Raw genomic sequence first — 19,032 nt, forward strand, 5'->3', positions numbered from 1 at the left:
TACAATGATGAAAATCTGAGAGCTGCGTATGCTGTATGTACTTCTGGAGGAATTGTAGAAGCATCATGGCTACAAGGGGTGTTTTCAGCACAAGTGGTGGAACTCATTGCTCTGACTAGGGCGTGCACTATATATGAACAGCTCAGAGTGACAATTTTTTACTGATAGTCAGTATAGCTTTGGATTCGTACATGACTTTGGGCAATTGTGGTCGCAGTGTGGGTTTATGACATCCACCAGATCGCCTATTAGAAATGAAGAGTGTGTAAGAAACCTTCTGCAGTCACTACAATTGCCAGCCTAAATTGCTGTTGTAAAATCCATTGCACACCATCAGGAAACTGTCACATTTGACAATAAGTATGCCACGTTACTGTGCTATGAAGGCACATACTTTTAATAAGGAAGTGCTGAATAATCCATCAGATACCACAGATTGTTTCTTAATGTTAACATTGGACACATTGGAAGAGGTGAGGAAATTGCAAGATGAAGTGACAGAGAACAACAAAGTTTGATCAGAGCAGGATGTACAAAAAGGGAAGATGATATGAGGATTTATGTTGATGGTCGACCCGTGTGCCAGACAATATTTTATCTCACGTAGCTCCCCATTTACATGGACCTGCAAATGTGGGCAGAGATGCAATGTCTAGGTTGTTTCAGCAGATCCGATACAATCCTAGATTTGGAGTGGCAGTACAGACTCTGCCATAGATGTGCAGCATGTTAACAACAAAATCCAGGAAAAAGAACACAAGTTGTGATGAGTCACATTGAAAAATCAGCTGGTCCATTCAACCAGATGCAAATGAACTTCATAGAGATGCCCCTTTGCAACGGCTCGAGATATGTATTGATACTGGTCTGTATCTTTTCCAAGTGGGTAATGGCATGCCCTACACGCAGATGTGATAGCTTGACTGTTGCTAAATTATTAGTGAGAGAATTGATTCTGTGATTCAGATTTCCAATCACTCTGGAGTCAAACCGAGGGACTAATTTCAATAATGAGGTCCTTAAAATGTTATGTGCAGCACTGCAAGTTGAGCAGAGGATTCATTGCAGTTACCATCTATTAGATTAGACTATCAGTGTCAAGGGTTACTGCTGGCAGTCACCGCTTGGTCAGGGATTACCACAGGCACTAACCCCTGATTGCCTGTTTACATGTATAGCTTAGGATAGAGTTTAAGTTGAGGTGGAGGGTCTGTCTATGTATTCTGCCTATGTTCCAATGTGCAAAACCATGAGAACAGAGAAATGGACAGGAAGGTAGTATGCAAATATAGAGTGAGACATGGGGCAGAACGGGACAGGAGGCTGAGGGTAGAGCGACCTCGTCAGTGCCGGTCGCTCTACCCGCCGCGTGGCCCCTCCAGGAAGTCACCGGTTCCCTGCTGCCGCCGCCGCTCGCATCGCTGCCCTGATTGTGCCCCCACTGTGGTTTGTAGGATCGCCGTAGTATTGCCCTGATTTGTACTGTTCTGTCTGCTCCTGTTGCCTTGTGCTGTGTACTGTTCTGCCCCGTTTCGCCGTAGTCTTGCCCTGATTGTACTCTTCTGTTCCTGTTGCCCTAGCGCTTCTGTCCCCGCTGTTGCCCACCCCGCTCCCTGCCGCTGTTCCCCCGCGGCCCCCGCCCCCACTCCAGCTGGTTCCCTCGACCCTCCCATTCGCCACCCCGCTCCCACCTCCCAGCTGCTCCTCCCTCCCACTGATTACTTAATGGAGTGACCGGGCGATGGGGAGCTGTGACCTAGCCTGACCTCGTCAGTGCCGATCGCTCTACCCGCCGCGTGGCCCCTCCAGGAAGTCACCGGTTCCCTGCTGCCGCCGCCGCTCGCATCGCTGCCCTGATTGTGCCCCCACTGTGGTTTGTAGGATCGCCGTAGTATTGCCCTGATTTGTACTGTTCTGTCTGCTCCTGTTGCCTTGTGCTGTGTACTGTTCTGTCCCCTGTTTCGCCGTAGTCTTGCCCTGATTGTACTCTTCTGTTCCTGTTGCCCTAGCGCTTCTGTCCCCGCTGTTGCCCACCCCGCTCCCTGCCGCTGCTCCCCCGCGGCCCCCGCCTCCACTCCTGCTGGTTCCCTCGACCCTCCCATTCACCACCCCACTCCAACCTCCCAGCTGCTCCTCCCTCCCACTGATTACTTAATGGAGTGACCGGGCGATGGGGAGCTGTGACCTAGCTTGACCTCGTCAGTGCCGGTCGCTCTACCCGCCGCGTGGCCCCTCCAGGAAGTCACCGGTTCCCTGCTGCCACCGCCGCTCGCATCGCTGCCCTGATTGTGCCCCCACTGTGGTTTGTAGGATCGCCGTAGTCTTGCCCTGATTTGTACTGTTCTGTCTGCTCCTGTTGCCTTGTGCTGTGTACTGTTCTGCCCCCTGTTTCGCCGTAGTCTTGCCCTGATTGTACTCTTCTGTTCCTAATGCCCTAGCGCTTCTGTCCCCGCTGTTGCCCACCCCGCTCCCTGCCGCTGCTCCCCCGCGGCCCCCGCCCCCACTCCTGCTGGTTCCCTCGACCCTCCCATTCGCCACCCCGCTCCCACCTCCCAGCTGCTCCTCCTTCCCACTGATTACTTAATGGAGTGACCGGGCGACGGGGAGCGGTGACCTAGCCTGACCTCGTCAGTGCCGGTCGCTCTACCCGCCGCGTGGCCCCTCCAGGAAGTCACCGGTTCCCTGCTGCCGCCGCCGCTCGCATCGCTGCCCTGATTGTGCCCCCACTGTGGTTTGTAGGATCGCCGTAGTATTGCCCTGATTTGTACTGTTCTGTCTGCTCCTGTTGCCTTGTGCTGTGTACTGTTCTGCCCCCTGTTTCGCCGTAGTCTTGCCCTGATTGTACTCTTCTGTTCCTGTTGCCCTAGCGCTTCTGTCCCCGCTGTTGCCCACCCCGCTCCCTGCCGCTGCTCCCCCGCGGCCCCCGCCTCCACTCCTGCTGGTTCCCTCGACCCTCCCATTCACCACCCCACTCCAACCTCCCAGCTGCTCCTCCCTCCCACTGATTACTTAATGGAGTGACCGGGCGATGGGGAGCTGTGACCTAGCTTGACCTCGTCAGTGCCGGTCGCTCTACCCGCCGAGTGGCCCCTCCAGGAAGTCACCGGTTCCCTGCTGCCACCGCCGCTCGCATCGCTGCCCTGATTGTGCCCCCACTGTGGTTTGTAGGATCGCCGTAGTCTTGCCCTGATTTGTACTGTTCTGTCTGCTCCTGTTGCCTTGTGCTGTGTACTGTTCTGCCCCCTGTTTCGCCGTAGTCTTGCCCTGATTGTACTCTTCTGTTCCTAATGCCCTAGCGCTTCTGTCCCCGCTGCTGCCCACCCCGCTCCCTGCCGCTGCTCCCCCGCGGCCCCCGCCCCCACTCCTGCTGGTTCCCTCGACCCTCCTATTCGCCACCCCGCTCCCACCTCCCAGCTGCTCCTCCCTCGCTCCGCCCCCCTACACTCTCCACTTATGGCAGAGTCCGCGCGTGCGCGCAGCGTTCACGCGCAGCGAGTGCGCCAAAGGCAAGCCCGTCTACGCCCGTCCACGCCTGGACTGCTCCCAGCGCCAGACCCCCTGGCCCCCGCAGATGCCATCCCACCCGCCGGACGTACGACGCCGCCACCCTCAGTGCACTCAACCCCGGCCGCCTCCCCGGATGCCACCGGGGCACCCTAGGACGCACCCACGGACCCTTCTCCTGCCAACCCTGCAAGTTCTCCAGCATCCGGACCTGCAACGCACCCGCACCCGCCAAGCCGAGCACCAACAGCAACCACCTGAAGTGCATCCTGCTCAACACCCGCTCCACACACGCCGTGGAACTATGGAACCTGCTCGACACCACCTCTCCGGACGTCGCCTTCCTCACGGAGACCTGGATGAACGCCTCCTCAGCACCCGACATCGCCATAGCCATCCCGGACGGATACAAGATCACCCGGAGGGACCGCGTCAACCAGACTGGAGGAGGCATCGCCATCGTCCACAAGAACACCATCCGCATCACGACCAACTCCGACGACACCCTCACAGCCGCTGAACATCTTCACTTCCAGATACACACCGACCCCAAGACCACACTCAGAGGCACCCTCATCTACAGACCCCCAGGACCCCGCACAAAATTCAGTGAAGACATCGCAGACTTCATCAGCCCACACGCCCTCCCCTCCGCTGACTACATCCTCCTAGGGGACCTCAACTTCCACCTGGAGAACAACAACGACAACAACACCACCACCCTGCTGTACAACCTCGCCAACCTCGGACTCAAGCAACTGGTGAACACCCCGACCCACTACGCCGGACACACGCTTGACCCTATCTTCTCCTCCAGCAAGCACATCTCCTTCAGCCACTCCACCGGACTCCACTGGACAGACCACAGCTGCGTCCACTTCAGCTTCAGAAAGACCACGACTCGCTACCTCCCGCAACAGGTTCCCCGCAGGAACTGGAACAAGATCACCACCGACCAACTCACCACATCACTGAACCAGAACCCTCCCGCCAGATCAACGGACCCCAACCAAGCAGCCCACAACTTCGCACAGTGGATCACCAACTGCGCCGATGACCTCGCACCCCTGAAAACCCAGCCCAACAGGCCCGGAAGCAAGAAAGCCCCATGGTTCAACGACGACCTCAAGAACTCCAAGAAGAACTGCCGCACCCTCGAGAAAGCCTGGCAAAAGAACCCGACCACAGACAACTTGACCGCCCTCAAGCACGCCACCCGCAAACACCACCAGCTGATCCACACCACCAAGAAGTCAGCATTCAAGGAGCGACTAGACAACAACACACACAACAGCAAGGAGCTCTTCAGCATCGTCAAAGAACTCTCCAACCCCAGCGCCGGAAACAACGACATCACTCCCTCACAAGACCTCTCTCGCCGCGTTCTTCCACAACAAGATCGCAGACATACACAACAGCTTCGGCGAACAGTCCACGCACCCAACCACAGAACCAACGCCCACCACCACCCCCCTCCGCACTTGGACCCCAGTCAACACCGAAGACACCACCCACACGATGAACACCATCCACTCCGGATCGCCAACCGACCCATGCCACCACCACGTCTTCAACAAGGCCGACTACGTCATCGCACCCCAACTCCGGGACATCATCAACTGCTCCTTCAACACAGCCACCTTCCCGGAGAGCTGGAAGCATGCCGAACTCAGCGCCCTCCTGAAGAAACCATCAGCAGACCCCACCGACCTCAAGAACTACCGCCCCATCTCGCTCCTCCCATTTCCTGCCAAAGTCATCGAGAAGACCGTCAACAGACAGCTTGCCGCCTTCCTCGAGACGAACGGATCCCTCGACCACTCACAGTCCGGCTTCCGAGCCAACCACAGCACCGAGACCGCCCTCATCGCAGCCACTGACGACATCCGAACCCTGCTCGACAACGGGGAAACAGCGGCCCTCATCCTCCTGAACCTCTCCGCAGCGTTCGATACTGTCTGCCACCGCACCCTAGTACAACGCCTCAGCAACGTCGGAATCCAAGAGAAGGCACTGGAGTGGATCATCTCGTTCCTCACCGGAAGAACCCAGAGAGTCCGCCTCCCCCCGTTCAGATCCGAGGCCACCAAAGTCATCTGCGGCGTACCACAAGGATCATCACTCAGCCCCACCCTCTTCAACGTATACATGAGCCCCCTCGCAGCCATCGCACGCCAACACAGCCTCAACATCATCTCCTACGCCGACGACACCCAGCTGATCCTCTCCCTCACCAACGACCCCGCCACCGCCAGAACCAACCTACACGAAGGGATGAAAGAAGTAGCCGAGTGGATGAAGAACAGCCGCTTGAAACTGAACTCAGACAAGACAGAAGTCCTCATCCTTCGATCATCACCATCTGCCTGGGACAACTCCTGGTGGCCCCCGGCCCTAGGCAGCGTACCCAAACCAACGGACCATGCACGCAACCTGGGTTTCGTCCTGGACTCCTCCCTTTCGATGACCAGACAAGTCAACGCCGTCTCGTCATCGTGTTTCAACATCCTACGCATGCTCCGAAAGATCTTCCGATGGATCCCCACCGAAACCAGGAAGACGGTCACCCAGGCACTCGTCACCAGCCGACTGGATTACGGAAACACCCTCTACACCGGAACCACAGCCAAACTGCAGAAAAGAATCCAACGCATCCAGAACGCCTCCGCACGACTCATCCTGGACCTCCCCCGTCACAGCCACATCTCCGGACACCTGAAAGACCTGCACTGGCTCCCCATCAGCAAAAGAATCACGTTCCGCCTCCTCACCCACGCACACAAAGCCCTCCACGACCTAGGCCCCAGATACCTCAACAACCGCCTGACCTTCTACACACCCACCCGCCAACTACGATCGACCAGCCGCGCCCTCGCCGCCGTTCCGCGCATTCGAAGAGCCACCATGGGAGGAAGATCCTTCTCCTACCTGGCAGCCAAGACCTGGAATTCCCTCCCCATCCACCTCCGTCTTACCCAAGACCACCTCTCCTTCAGGAAGCAACTCAAGACCTGGCTGTTCGAGCAGTAGCGGACCACCCCCCCCCCCCCAAGCGCCTTGAGACCCTCCGGGTGAGTAGCGCGCTATACAAATTTCTTGATTGATTGATTGAGTTTTGATGGATTTGTAAATTGAGGAAGCATTTGGGTGAAAGTCGTCTTCTTGGAGACCAGAGACTAGACATGGTTTGGATGTGAAACAACCAACTGACCATGAGCAGTGCAATGGTTGAAACATGCCAGTTTTGTATTGGTACATGCATTTTAGATATTTTATTAAAAAGATATTTTTTATACTTGAGGGAATGTTTTATGAAGCCAAGGACGAAACAATACTTTCATAGACAGACTAAGTTAGGACGAAAAATCATAAATGTTCAATACATTGCAAAATGTATTCCTCTTCATTGGGAGAACATTCCTAGCTGGAGCACTACTTGCACGTTGAGAAGGAAACCAAAAATCTATTTTTGCATTGCATTCAGCCAGAGCCATTGTAAAGAATATTCTTATCTATAATTAATCAAGACCCAGAAAGGAAATATATAACTCCCTTAAAATGTTCAGTAATAAAAAGAAAATTAAATGTAAAACTAAAACTACAGTAGTAAATTGATATGACATTTCACAAAAGGAAATCGGATAAACTAACTGTGTTTGGTTGTGGCCTGAAAAGCCAGGTCCAATGTTGTAAGATACATTAAGGTTTCCTTTCCAGCCTTCTGGTGGGGGAGGTCCTCCCATGTGCCTGTAAAAACAACATCAGGTAATTAGGTTGTTTAATATAGAACTAAAGAATAGACAGTGGATAGTCACTCTAATTATTGCTGTTCCACTATGACTAAAATAACACATTTCCAATGCAAGTTAGAAAGCAGAACTGGTAGAACGTATTCTGGGTAAGCCCTAATAGCCAATTCAGTGAGAAATGCATAGTTGAGAGTGCTTACTTACTGGGGGATTCTGGTAAAGGTTGTATTGCACCAGAAATGTGGTGTTTCTACAAAGGTAAGGAATTTCAGGCCAGGAACAAATCACATAGAAATCTTCAAGCACTGTGAATAGTTTACTACAACATCTCTCTAGAGTGCTAGAGAAGTGGAGAAACACATTGCTGTATGTCAACAGGACACCAAATTCCAAGGCTTTGTCTTTGATGTGACGCACTAAAGGAGTCTAGAAGAGGTAGTCTGTTCTTGCTTCTATTGGATTAAGGAGTCACACTCCTGGGAGGCAATCTCAGAATAGTACCCATCACCCAGTTGTGCAAACACAGGATATCAAATCATACATCAACATAATGCAGAAAAAAGGAAGGTTTGCAACACACTAGCATTACCATGAAACATGGTCGTGTTTTATATGTGTGAGTACTAAGCTGCTCATCAGCTTGAAGTGGAAAACTGAAAGGCAAGCACGGCAGTTTAAACAAACACTACAACAAAATACTTGGGGTGTAAAATCCCAAATTATATATTGTTTCACAGGAATGTATATATTTAATTGATAATTTTATGAAGCACTGTTTGTCTATTCAGAGAACTTTTGGGTATGAGGGTTGACACAAGGAGCATAAAGTCCAGTTGGGGATTTCCTCAGGCTTTGCCGTCCTATTCTATCTGAAATTTATGTGGGAGAAGTTGTGTTTTTTAAATGTATTTGACAGTAGAACATGCACTAGTCTTGGGGACCATGGACCCAACAACCAAAAAGGGCACAGTGTCTTCAAACTTAGTAGGAAGGCCACAGAGTAAGGGTTCACAAGTTTAACAGTCCACAGTGTTGGTATTGTAATTGTGGGTTCTTAAAGATGAACTCTGAGGGACTCTGCTTCTCAGGGTCAGTGAACCACACTAGGGGTCCTCTGATACTGTAACACAAACCCATATTAAAAAAAAGTTGATCTATGTGTGGGGCATGGTGCGTGACTCCCACACTAATGCCTGGGGGTAAAAATGTCCTGATCCCGCCACTTTATGTGGCCATTCATAATATTTTTCAGTATGCACAGCTCTTGTACCTTGGCCTCTAAAGGCAGCCAAAACTGACATTTTTCTTTTGCAGTACAGCTAATCAAAGTTTTTGAGTCGGGAAACCTTACATACAGTTTGTGGACTCGAAATGACAATGGATAAAAAAAGCTGCCTCCTCCAATCTGATTTTATTATTTATTTACTTAAAGGGGGTCTAACGGTCCCAATAGCTCTAAATTGTAACCCTTTCACGCCAATGCATCATATTTTTCTAAGGTAATTTATCAAAAACTAATAGACATATTTACAATGCAAACAAGCACTTTCTTGAACAAAGTTTTATTCTTGTGCCAAGTTTGGTTTAATTCCGTTCAGCCATTTTCTTGTAGTGAACAGAAAAGATTCCTATGAGAGTTCAAAAGTGAAAAGTCACTTTTTGACCACCCGCCCTTATGTTTTATGTTAATCTGAGGTTGTGCTAATTTTTGTTTAGAAATTCAACAAATGTTCCAGTCTTTTTAATTGACCCATCCCAGATCAGAAACAAATTGTCAATATATTTTATTCAAACAATCAAATGGAATTCAGATAGAATTGGGAAATATTATCGATGTGCAGTCAAAACATCCAATGGAGTTAACAGGGATGAGGATCTACAAATACCTGTGGGATAAGTGACATCCCAGATGCTTTTTGCCTGGATATTTTTAAGTTTCCTTTCCGCTTTTCTTTTTCCCTGCTTTCATGGTTATTCTGTTGCTTTCTTAGATCACATTATGTTACCTATTGCTGATTGCACCTATCTTGCACAGGTATTTAAAGAAGTATATATTTGTTTGATTATGGATTGGAGTATCCTCTAACTAAATATAAAGGGTGATTTCTTGAGGGTACTCCTTCCTATTATTTGTGGAAGTGATTGTTTGACCCTTTAAGTATAATGCTCACTTGGGCTACTTATTTAACTTTCCTTTAGTGCACAATAAAAGAGCCAGATCCTTTAGTTCTTTACATATTTATTTATCCTTATCTAGGAGAATCCCATAGAGGCACAAATTAGATCTAAGAATCATTATCGTACTGATGCACTATTGGGCTGATAATTAGATTTTCCTTGAGTGCACAATAAAGGACCCTGAAAATGCCCACTGGTGCATGAATTCCATTTTTCATGGTGTTGAGGTATTTCAGTGCCATCTATTGATGTAATATGGGGCATGGATTGGATTCATTATGGTGCTGGTACTCCGATTCCACTTAATTGTTGAATATTAACCAATTAAACTTTAATCAATGTCACATAGTGGACTATAAATAGACTATATACAGATAAATGTTTAGTACACATCACAGGATTGGATAATGCACTGTGCAGATTTATATATTATAAATAAGGCTGCCTGTTTTCCGTTTTTATGAATTTTTACAGATAAAAACAGACAGAAAACACTGTTTTCTATCTGCATTTATTTTTAAAAATGGATAAATAATGAAATTTGTGCTTCTTTTAAGTGACTATGTGCTGTCTTTCATGAATTATAGGCCAGCAGCTGAGCACATAGCATGGAAAATTAAAAAACAGGATGAAATTTTTAAATAACGGCATATGTCAACATACATTTGTGGTATAATGCTAATATTTACCAGTGGATGTATTGTTGTGTAACATTTGGTAGCTTAAATAGCTAAAACATGACAGACATCAAAGTATGAGTGTGCGTCTATCAGTTAAATAGATATGGAAATGTACAGTTTTACAACTTCATTTATACGCAAAACACAAAATAAATATGGATAAATACAGATAAAATGGCCCAAAATTAAATATGGATAAATACAGACGGAAATGGCCCAAAAACAAATACCATAAAACCGGGAGCTCTAATTAAAAACTAACTTACGCTGTGGTTACCCTTATGAGAATTGTACTACTACCAATATTTATGATGGCACTTCAAACATGTGAATCTTCTATTTTCCTCACTCTACACATGCACTTTCATCTAGAATATATACCCGACATTATCCATTTAGTTGCATTGATTTACTGTTTTACTTTAAAAGTAATTAGTGAAGTAATTTGTTTATGTCTATTATGGGTAGCCGAATATTATATCTGAAATGTACAATGAATTTTAATAATAAGATCCATTATTATTTATTATAAGTGCTATGAATTTGGCTTCTTAACTATGAAGTACAAATGATTAACGGAGACACAATGCGTGCTGAATGTAAAGTATGTTTTCCATGTTTATTGTTGGCTTCTTTTTTAGTTTTGCTGGGTAGTGAGTGTTACTAACCTTTACACAGGCTCTTTTAAGGCTAAATGAGCTGAGTCGCAACTGCTCTAATGAAATTGGACATATAAATTGCACCTTGGATGGCCTGATAGGGAGGCAGGTGGAAGCGGACATGTATCAGCAAGAAATCTGAGATATATATATATATATATATATATATATATATATATCCTCCTCAGCCCCTTCCTGGAATGTTTCAGGGTGATCCATCAAGTAAGGGCCAAGGAAAAAAAGGGGAGTCCCAAAACATAAAATCCCCATGCATTTTTCATAGACTTCCTTAGACACAGCTACAGTCTTCAAATGCTCAACATTAAAGTCAAATGGGAGAAAACACACATAGCAAAACAAAAGTTGCAGAGCGTGTTCAAACGTACTCTCTTGTGGATAATGTTCTGCGTGGCCTAGACCAAGACTAGACAGTCACTAATTAATTACCCCTCCCCGGGAATCCAGGTACAGATGTTACTTGGCTGTCCTTGGTGCTGATGGGATCTGCTGGAGCTGTCAAAAATACAGCACTTGGCAAAACCACACTATATGATGAAGTTACACTCTAACCTTGGAACGAAGAGGCCTTTGGGGTCCCGGGAGAAACAGCTGGATTTCTTCTACCTTGCTCGGCGGCCCGGGTGCAAAGGTAGCTGGCAGCTGACAATCACAGGGGGCTGGTCGTGCCAAAGATGCTTGCCACATACTCAACTACACCAACTTCAGGCAGAAGGGACACAGCAGCGGGGTAGTTTCCACCGTCGGTTGCTGTCACTGTGAGGCTGGAGTTGTCACTCACAGGGTCGATCACTTGACTGGCAATCACCAAGCCTTGGCTGTAGCAAATGCAGTCTTTGGATAATTCAGTGGCTTGAGGTCAACAGGAATGGACCAGCGGCTCCAAACTTGAAGTGAGCTTGGCTACTACTCTAGGATTTCAGGACACCACTTCTCTTTGGGCACGCTCTCCGCACTTAAGTGTCCTCTCTTTGTGCTGCGGCATAGTCCAAAGTCTTGTCTTCTGTGATGGCATCTTCTTTGTGCCTCTTCTTTGATTCCAAAATAGATTTAACATTCTGGTGCCAGTGGAGCACTTAAATCCTAGTTTAGGGGGCGTTAGGGCATGAGTGACAATGGCCAATGGGCTACTGGTCCCTGCAACTAACGCGCCCCTGTAGTGACAACATTCTGTGGATGTACGTCACTGTGCTACCCAGAATACTTGATTTTAGGGTCTGTCAAAATGGCAGAACACTTCCTTGGCTGTACAGACCTCTCAGCCCACCCTAAAGGTGTGGCTAACCTTTTGGAGGTGTACACCTCCTGACTACCGAATTTTCCCACCTGTCAGGCTGGACAGGGCGGGAAGGGCTTTGTTCTCGAGTGGGTGAGAAGAGAATACATATCAAGGCAGTGAAACCTTTATGGCTCACTGTCTTGATTACTGTAAACACTAGCCATCCTGGGAAGATGGGGGTGTGACCTTCGTCCTTGCCCAGGCTTTTGTCTCTGTCCTGGGGAAGTGTTAGCACATCAGACCAGGAGGGTAGACTCTTGTCTTGGCAGCAAATGGCTTGGGGAAGCCCGGCAAGGCACTGGAGCTTTATATCCGAAGGGGGTACCCACGTAGGGTAGCACTTCTGTTCATGCCAGCTCACCCTCAACACGGCAATCATGTTGTGGGTGAAAAAGCATGGTGTTTGATACAAAACATCACACAATTTGGTCGTTCCATAATGGAGCTGGCTATCTCGTGCCCTAGACAAGGAAAAAGATTTCAGAAAGGGACTGAAAACCTGGATTTTCAAGCTACAGGACTCCCGCGTTAGAGCACTAGTGTAACAGTTGGGTGAGTTCCATCCACTCCCTACCTGTTTCCTTCATCACTAAATCAGTATCTGGCGCCTTGATGCTCCCTGGAGTGACTGCAGCGCGGTACAAATGCTATTTTACATTACATTACATTACATCTCGGGTTTCCTTGGTAGCCAGCCCAGGTTACTCCATAGACCGCCGGTCACGTACAGTAAAACCTTGCTTTACAGGGTTGCTGTAGGGAGATATACGTGTAAACATATATATCCACACCTTTCATATAAGGCACTCTAACTCCTGGGCTTAGGAGGACAACCTTAAGAGTGACTTATTTACATTAAGGAAGTGGTTTAGCTCTGCAGCACAGGGTGTGTGCAGAGTCACTCTCAAGCAGACAGGCTGCTTGTGCAGGGCTGCAATGGCAGACCTGCAGACATACTTTTACTCGGGTCACCCAGGGTGGCACAACAAAGTGCTGCAGTCTTGGAGACCCCTCTAATCACCCTTGTCTTGGGTACCACTGGTACCATCCACTAGGGACTTAGGAGTGATAAGTGCTTGCCAATTGGGTGTACCAATTCAATAGTTACAGTTTAAGCGGAAAAGCACTGGCACCTGGTTAGAAGGTCCCAGTTCCCTTCCAGACCTACAAAGTCCGCATCTAGAGCAAAACATGGGAGGTGACCATGAGAAAATGGCACTTTCTAACAATTCTGAACAGCATACCACTGCTAACCAGAGCTAAACCGCATGTGCTTCTCCCATAAACATGGTGACTTTGATGTTTACCTGACTGGCATATTTGATTTACTAGTAAGTCCCTTGTAAAGTGATATAACATATACCCAGGGCATGTAATACACATGCTACTAGTGGGACTGCAGCTATAATTGTGCCACCCACATAAGTAGCCTTTCAAACCTGCCTAAAGCCATTCACTGTAGGGCCCATCTGTGCAGTTTACTGCCAATTCGACTTGGCATTTAAAACTTCTTGCCAAGCATCAAACTCCCCTTTTATTACATATAAGTCACCCCTAAGGTAGGCCCTTAGTAACCCTAAGGGCAGGGTGCTATGTAAGTAAAAGGTATGACATGTACCTTTATGGTTTGCATGTCCTGGTAGTGACAAACAGCCTATTTTGTTTTTCTCTACTTTGAGGCCTACTGCTCTCATAGGCTTTTAGTGGGAATTTCTTAATACACTTTTTAAGCTGTAATTCCTGATCAGAGAGTGGTAGCTTTTTCATATGTTTGGAATGGTAATGATAAATCCTCCTTACTGGTGAAGTTGGAATTAACGTTACTATTTTAGAAATGCCACTTTTAGAAAGTGGACATTCCTCTGTACTTACTACTCTGTGTGTCTGACAGCCTGTCTTCAATACATGTCTGAGGTGGGTGACAGCTACACTTGGTGCATTCCCTCTAGACAGCCACAACACAGGAAGGATAGGTCTGTCTGAATAGCCATCTACATACATCTACATTGTGATGGCCTTGCCTGGGCAGGATGAAATAACACTTCCCTTCAATAGGCAAGGTTCTGTACCCACACAAAGGACTGATCACCCCCCCCCACAGATAGCCTGACAGACAGGACGGGGTTGAAAGGGATACTTGTGCACTTAAGAGAGCTTCTTTGAAGTCACCCTTACAGCAAAGTGCTACACAAACAAATGATGGACGGAATGCTGAATAAATCATACATTCACCCCACCCCTGGTGAACAAACGAACTATGGATTTAACCCAGATCTCTTGACTGGGAGTGAATGTATGATTTATTCAGCATTCCGCCCATCATTTGTTTGCGTAGCACCCTTACATCAAAGGCACTTTTGAGTATAAGTACTGGGTCTCTGGCACCCTAAAATCAGACACTACTGAACTTGTAATTAAGCTCTGCCAGAAGAACTGCTGTGCTGCTTAAAGGACTCAACTGGACTTCTGATCTGGAAAGCCTGCTTTTCTGTTTGTTGCCCTGCTGTTGACTCTACTGAAGAAGGGCTGGACTCTGCTTTCACTCCAAGTGATCTCCAAGGGCTTGTTGGCTTGCCTCCTGTTGCTTGAGACTTGGGGATATCAAGTCTCTACCCATGCTCCAGTGCCTGGCTTAGTGGAAATGGCACAGGTACTTGCAACACAGAATTCGAAGCATCTCGTGTCTGCGTGTAGCAGAACTGGTGCATCACTCGGGTTGTGGGAGTGAAATCAGCACATCGCCTTGGAAACTGTGCTTTGCCTCCAGAGATCGACGCATCGGACAGTGTACCATCACCACTGAAGCTTGGTGAAATGAACACATTGCATTGACTGCGTGGCTGAATTCGGAGCATCACTGGACGTCTCTCAACTCTGGCACCCATTGTCGGGACTAACACATAGCCTTCACTGCGTGGAGAAGATGGAAGCATTTCGCTGTTTGAGACCAGGAAATGTACTTTGTTCACCAGAGCCTGCATGGCTCCTTTAGCCGGATGATGCTCCTTTGCAGCCAGCCTGAACTTTGACTTTGCCCAGCTCCAATGCAACCTAAAGTATCCTTTTTAGCGCTATTCGCTTTGAAGGGCTTTACTGCATTTATTCTTTAAAATTCAATATCTCAACTTCTATACATTAGATTTGTATCGCTTTGGTCTTGTTTTATTCATATTTTAATAATCTATTTTTCTTAACCTGTGTGGAGTATTTTTTTGGGTGGTGGGGGTGTGTGTGTGTTTTGCAAAAATACTTTACACATTACCTCATTACATAAGCCTGACTGCTCTGTGTCAAGCTACCAAGGGGGGGAGGCACAAGTTATCTTTTAGTGTGTACTTAGCTTACCATGACTATAGTGGTGGTTCCTGCCTGGCATGGGTGCATACCTCATCCAGCCAGGTATTCCAGTTCTAACAAATGACAACATAGATGACATAACTGATAGCAATATGTATGATAGTGCTGTTGACATTATATTGTGAACTGTAAAAAATTCAAATCAAAATGGGATAAAAAGGGTGTTAATACCATGTGCAGTAGAGCTGACTGTTTGTGGAAGAATGGGCACAAAGACTGCGGTCATGCCGCACCGAAGGTAATGCACAATGTGAGCTATAATACTCTTTGTATGTGGAAAAATATCTTTAGTGTTTCATAATTAAAGTTTGTGAGCCAATGATTCTCAATGTGATACGTTTATAATTTGCAACATGATCAATATACATTAGCATAATGCTTTTTCTGCCCTGCTCCTAAAGACTCAAGTTCACAGGAAGTTCGGAGGAGGGCATCTACGCACTAACTTGTGTACACAGGTGAGTGTAGGCCATGGATCCTGTCTGTATACAAAGGAGGGACTGGGGGGCTTTTTCTCTCCTAAAAGAGTGGGAGGTCTAGCATAAATGCCCCAGAGTAAGTATTGAAAACGAAGGTTATGCTGTTCCTCAATGATTGGGTGTCAGAGCAAGGGAAACCGTGCCAACTTGACCTGGAGTGTTCAAAGTTGGGAGTCCATATATTGGATTTTAATGCCCTCATACACCCTTTCAGGTGTCAAGCTTCATCATCTGGGCTGCTCCTCGTTGGGTCGGTGGTGCAATACCCAATTTTCTACCTATAGTAGGGGCGATTTGGCAGAGATCTTTTTCCAATAGCCGTATGGTGAAGTGGGAATGAGGGGCCAGAAATGTGTAGATGTATGAGTTGAGAACGTGATTTAAAATAGGGCTGGGAGTACCAGTGAAACCAAACCTTATTCTTTAGGTCTTCTACCCTAGGTAAAAACAAACAATGAGGCGCTCTGCTAAGATTTATGTCTTGGATTTAAGCGTCCCTATTGGTGAGTGAAGATCAACAAGTTTCTGGCTTAAAGTATATTCTACATGCGATTCTTCAGGACCAGAACAGTGAAGACTATCTACACCTTACAATTGGTGACATGGATTCATACTCACATCAGCCATGTATCTACCTATTAGTGTACCTGTCAGACCTGTAACTACCCAATTATGTAGACTAACTAGGCTTCAACAGTACCCGGTAGGTAAAACATGAGGCAATCCTCATGTGCTAAAAGTTGTGCGAATTGCGCGTATTGTCACGACCCACCCACTCCTACCGGGTCTGGGAGGTGGATCATGGCCATAATTTATACCCCCTGCCATATTTTGCTTTAGGTAGCCTTTCTTGTCATGCTATTTCGCATGGTGGTGTATTGAGCATGGCAGTGATGTTATAATATTTGTGCCCATTTTACTTTACCTGTAAATAAACAATCAACTACAGATGTAAAGCCCTTTAAACTTATCTTAAAAAAACCTGTAGATATATAGCATAGAATAATTGATTCTAAAGACAAACAGAAATTCTGAACAGCGTTCTTATTAAAAACATTGTTCAATTATCTCTCATGTTTTTAAAGATTCTCTGCTTACCGTAATAACACCTCAGCATCATTGTAACCTATGGGATGAACTGGAATCTTTGGGATACCAACACCCTCAGCTGCACCATATCGGTAGGTATACTCTGTAAAAAAAAAAAAAGGCAAAGAATGAATTCTTTTATGAGGAGGCAGTTTCGTAAACAATTTTAAGGACCATCGTCAATGAAAAATTAGGACATCATGGAACAAGCATTTTGAAAGGGACAACACTCATTTCCAGAGAAGGAAACATATTATTAGGATGCCTGAACAAAACGGTTTGTGAAGGTAATTTTAATTTGCATTTAACTTAAAGTGAACAAAAATTCAATAATATTCAACAGCTTAGCCACAGTCAATACGAACATCCTCACCAGTTCAAAGCTCCAGCTGGAGAATATTCAAGAGGATTACAATGTGTAACTGTAAAATAACTATACTATGAGAGCATGTAAAAGAGGTAGCAAAAAATAGAAGGCCTTTTATTCCAAAAAGTTCCAAGTCTTACAAAGTGCAGTGATATCAGTGTGAATCGAGGGTGCTGCTCACGAGACAACCATGTGGAAAGACTATCCTTTAGATCTATAAAATATGCACTGCATAGCGCCCAAAACTTACGAGCGCTACTAAGTAAATGCTAGCGCTTTATACAACACCAATAATAAACACATCAGAGTTTATAAAGTCAGGTTTCTACATGAACGAATCAAATACATATTTTAAATGTACATTTCTATGATGCCCGGGATAGTGGAACACCCACACACCTACGCCAGCTTCTCTCTGCCCTCCCTTGCCCCCAAAAGCCCCCTAGCCCCGCCCCTTTGTTATTTACACACCTTGGGTGATTCCCAGACAACGGACACGGTATAGTGTCCCCGTGTGGATGAGTGGGTGATGCAGGATTCAAACTCCTGACTTCCAGGACCTGGTAGCAGCGACCGTGCAATTCAGTGACCCACCTTCCCGGCATGTGTAGACTTTTTATAATCCGAACCTCTCTGGATTCGCGCCGCTAACCTTCGCGCGAGTGCACAATGGTGTGCGCTGCTGTTTGAACCTTAAGAGCCTTTGCGCAAGTATGCACATAGGTGTGCGTTGCTGCACAATGCCTTCCGCCCCTACCACAGTCACTGACCATTAAATTAGTTTCAATGATTAGCTAAAGCTTCTCTAGAGGATGACAACTGCCCCTCGGCACCTCCCACATCAAAGATTATGCGAACCAAACTCAGAAGGATGAAAGGCTGAGTCGACCCGCACTTGGTGTGTTCATTCATCCATTGACTACTTCACTACAAATGACCTTGCTACGTGTGATAACTGACGTTCCAGCACTTTCCCCACGCGCCTCCTTGGGCAGACATACAGTGGTATTAAAGAGTTGTCCTGAGCTTCCCAGCAGGCTGGTGTATCTGGAGGGTCGGTAGGGCTGGGGAGGAGTCACCCAAGCCAATGATTAAAACAAGAGACGACTAGAAGGCTGCCTGGAGCCGCCGGTCGCGTGTCAGCTGAGTCCCCAGGAGGTCTCTGTCTCTGAAGTACAACAGGAGTGGACTGGATGCTGGCATCTGACTGACACTGCCCCAGCTCTGCCGGCCTTCCAGAGACGAGCTTTCTTTTCAGTGGCTTCGGTACAGAGTTCCGTCTTCACAGTGTTGCCCCAGTTTCCCTCTATGTACAGTGTCACCCGTACCACCAGGTGAGTTACAACCCTCTTCTATCCCACACAGGCCCGGCTCCAGGACTTTTTGGTTGGGTGGGCCAAGGGTGCATTTGGGTGGGCCACTGCGGGCCCAATTTATTTTCTTCCAGCCTACAAGCCCTAGATTACATTATATTTACGTGCAACCAGTCACCAGTATACAACAGATCAATTCTGTGTGTATAAAGAGCACGTGGAGAGTTATTTGAAAGTAAGAGTAATGTCTGGATGTAAGTGAAAACCCTCAAATTCCAACAGGCCAGGTTTCAACACAAGTACTTCCAGGCCCGATTATCCACTTTTCGACCATCCCTCTCCTGTGCACCTTATCTCACA

General features: G+C 47.1%; 1 protein-coding gene across 2 annotated transcripts in view; it reads right to left on the bottom strand.

Annotated features, from left to right (window-relative positions):
- The window catches only part of LOC146805833 (glutamate carboxypeptidase 2-like), a 428,404-nt gene that overhangs the window by 228,182 nt on the left and 181,190 nt on the right, over positions 1-19,032 (bottom strand). For both annotated transcript variants that reach the window (XM_085623137.1, XM_085623138.1), the window contains exons 7-8: positions 17,002-17,095; positions 7,156-7,251 (exon numbers count right to left, since the gene is read on the bottom strand). In XM_085623137.1, coding sequence (XP_085479263.1) covers positions 7,156-7,251; positions 17,002-17,095 — 190 coding nt within the window. The remainder of the gene's footprint in view (positions 1-7,155; positions 7,252-17,001; positions 17,096-19,032) is intronic.

The sequence above is a fragment of the Triturus cristatus genome, chromosome 8 (genome assembly GCF_964204655.1).
Source record: "Triturus cristatus chromosome 8, aTriCri1.1, whole genome shotgun sequence".
NCBI classification, from domain to species: domain Eukaryota; kingdom Metazoa; phylum Chordata; class Amphibia; order Caudata; family Salamandridae; genus Triturus; species Triturus cristatus.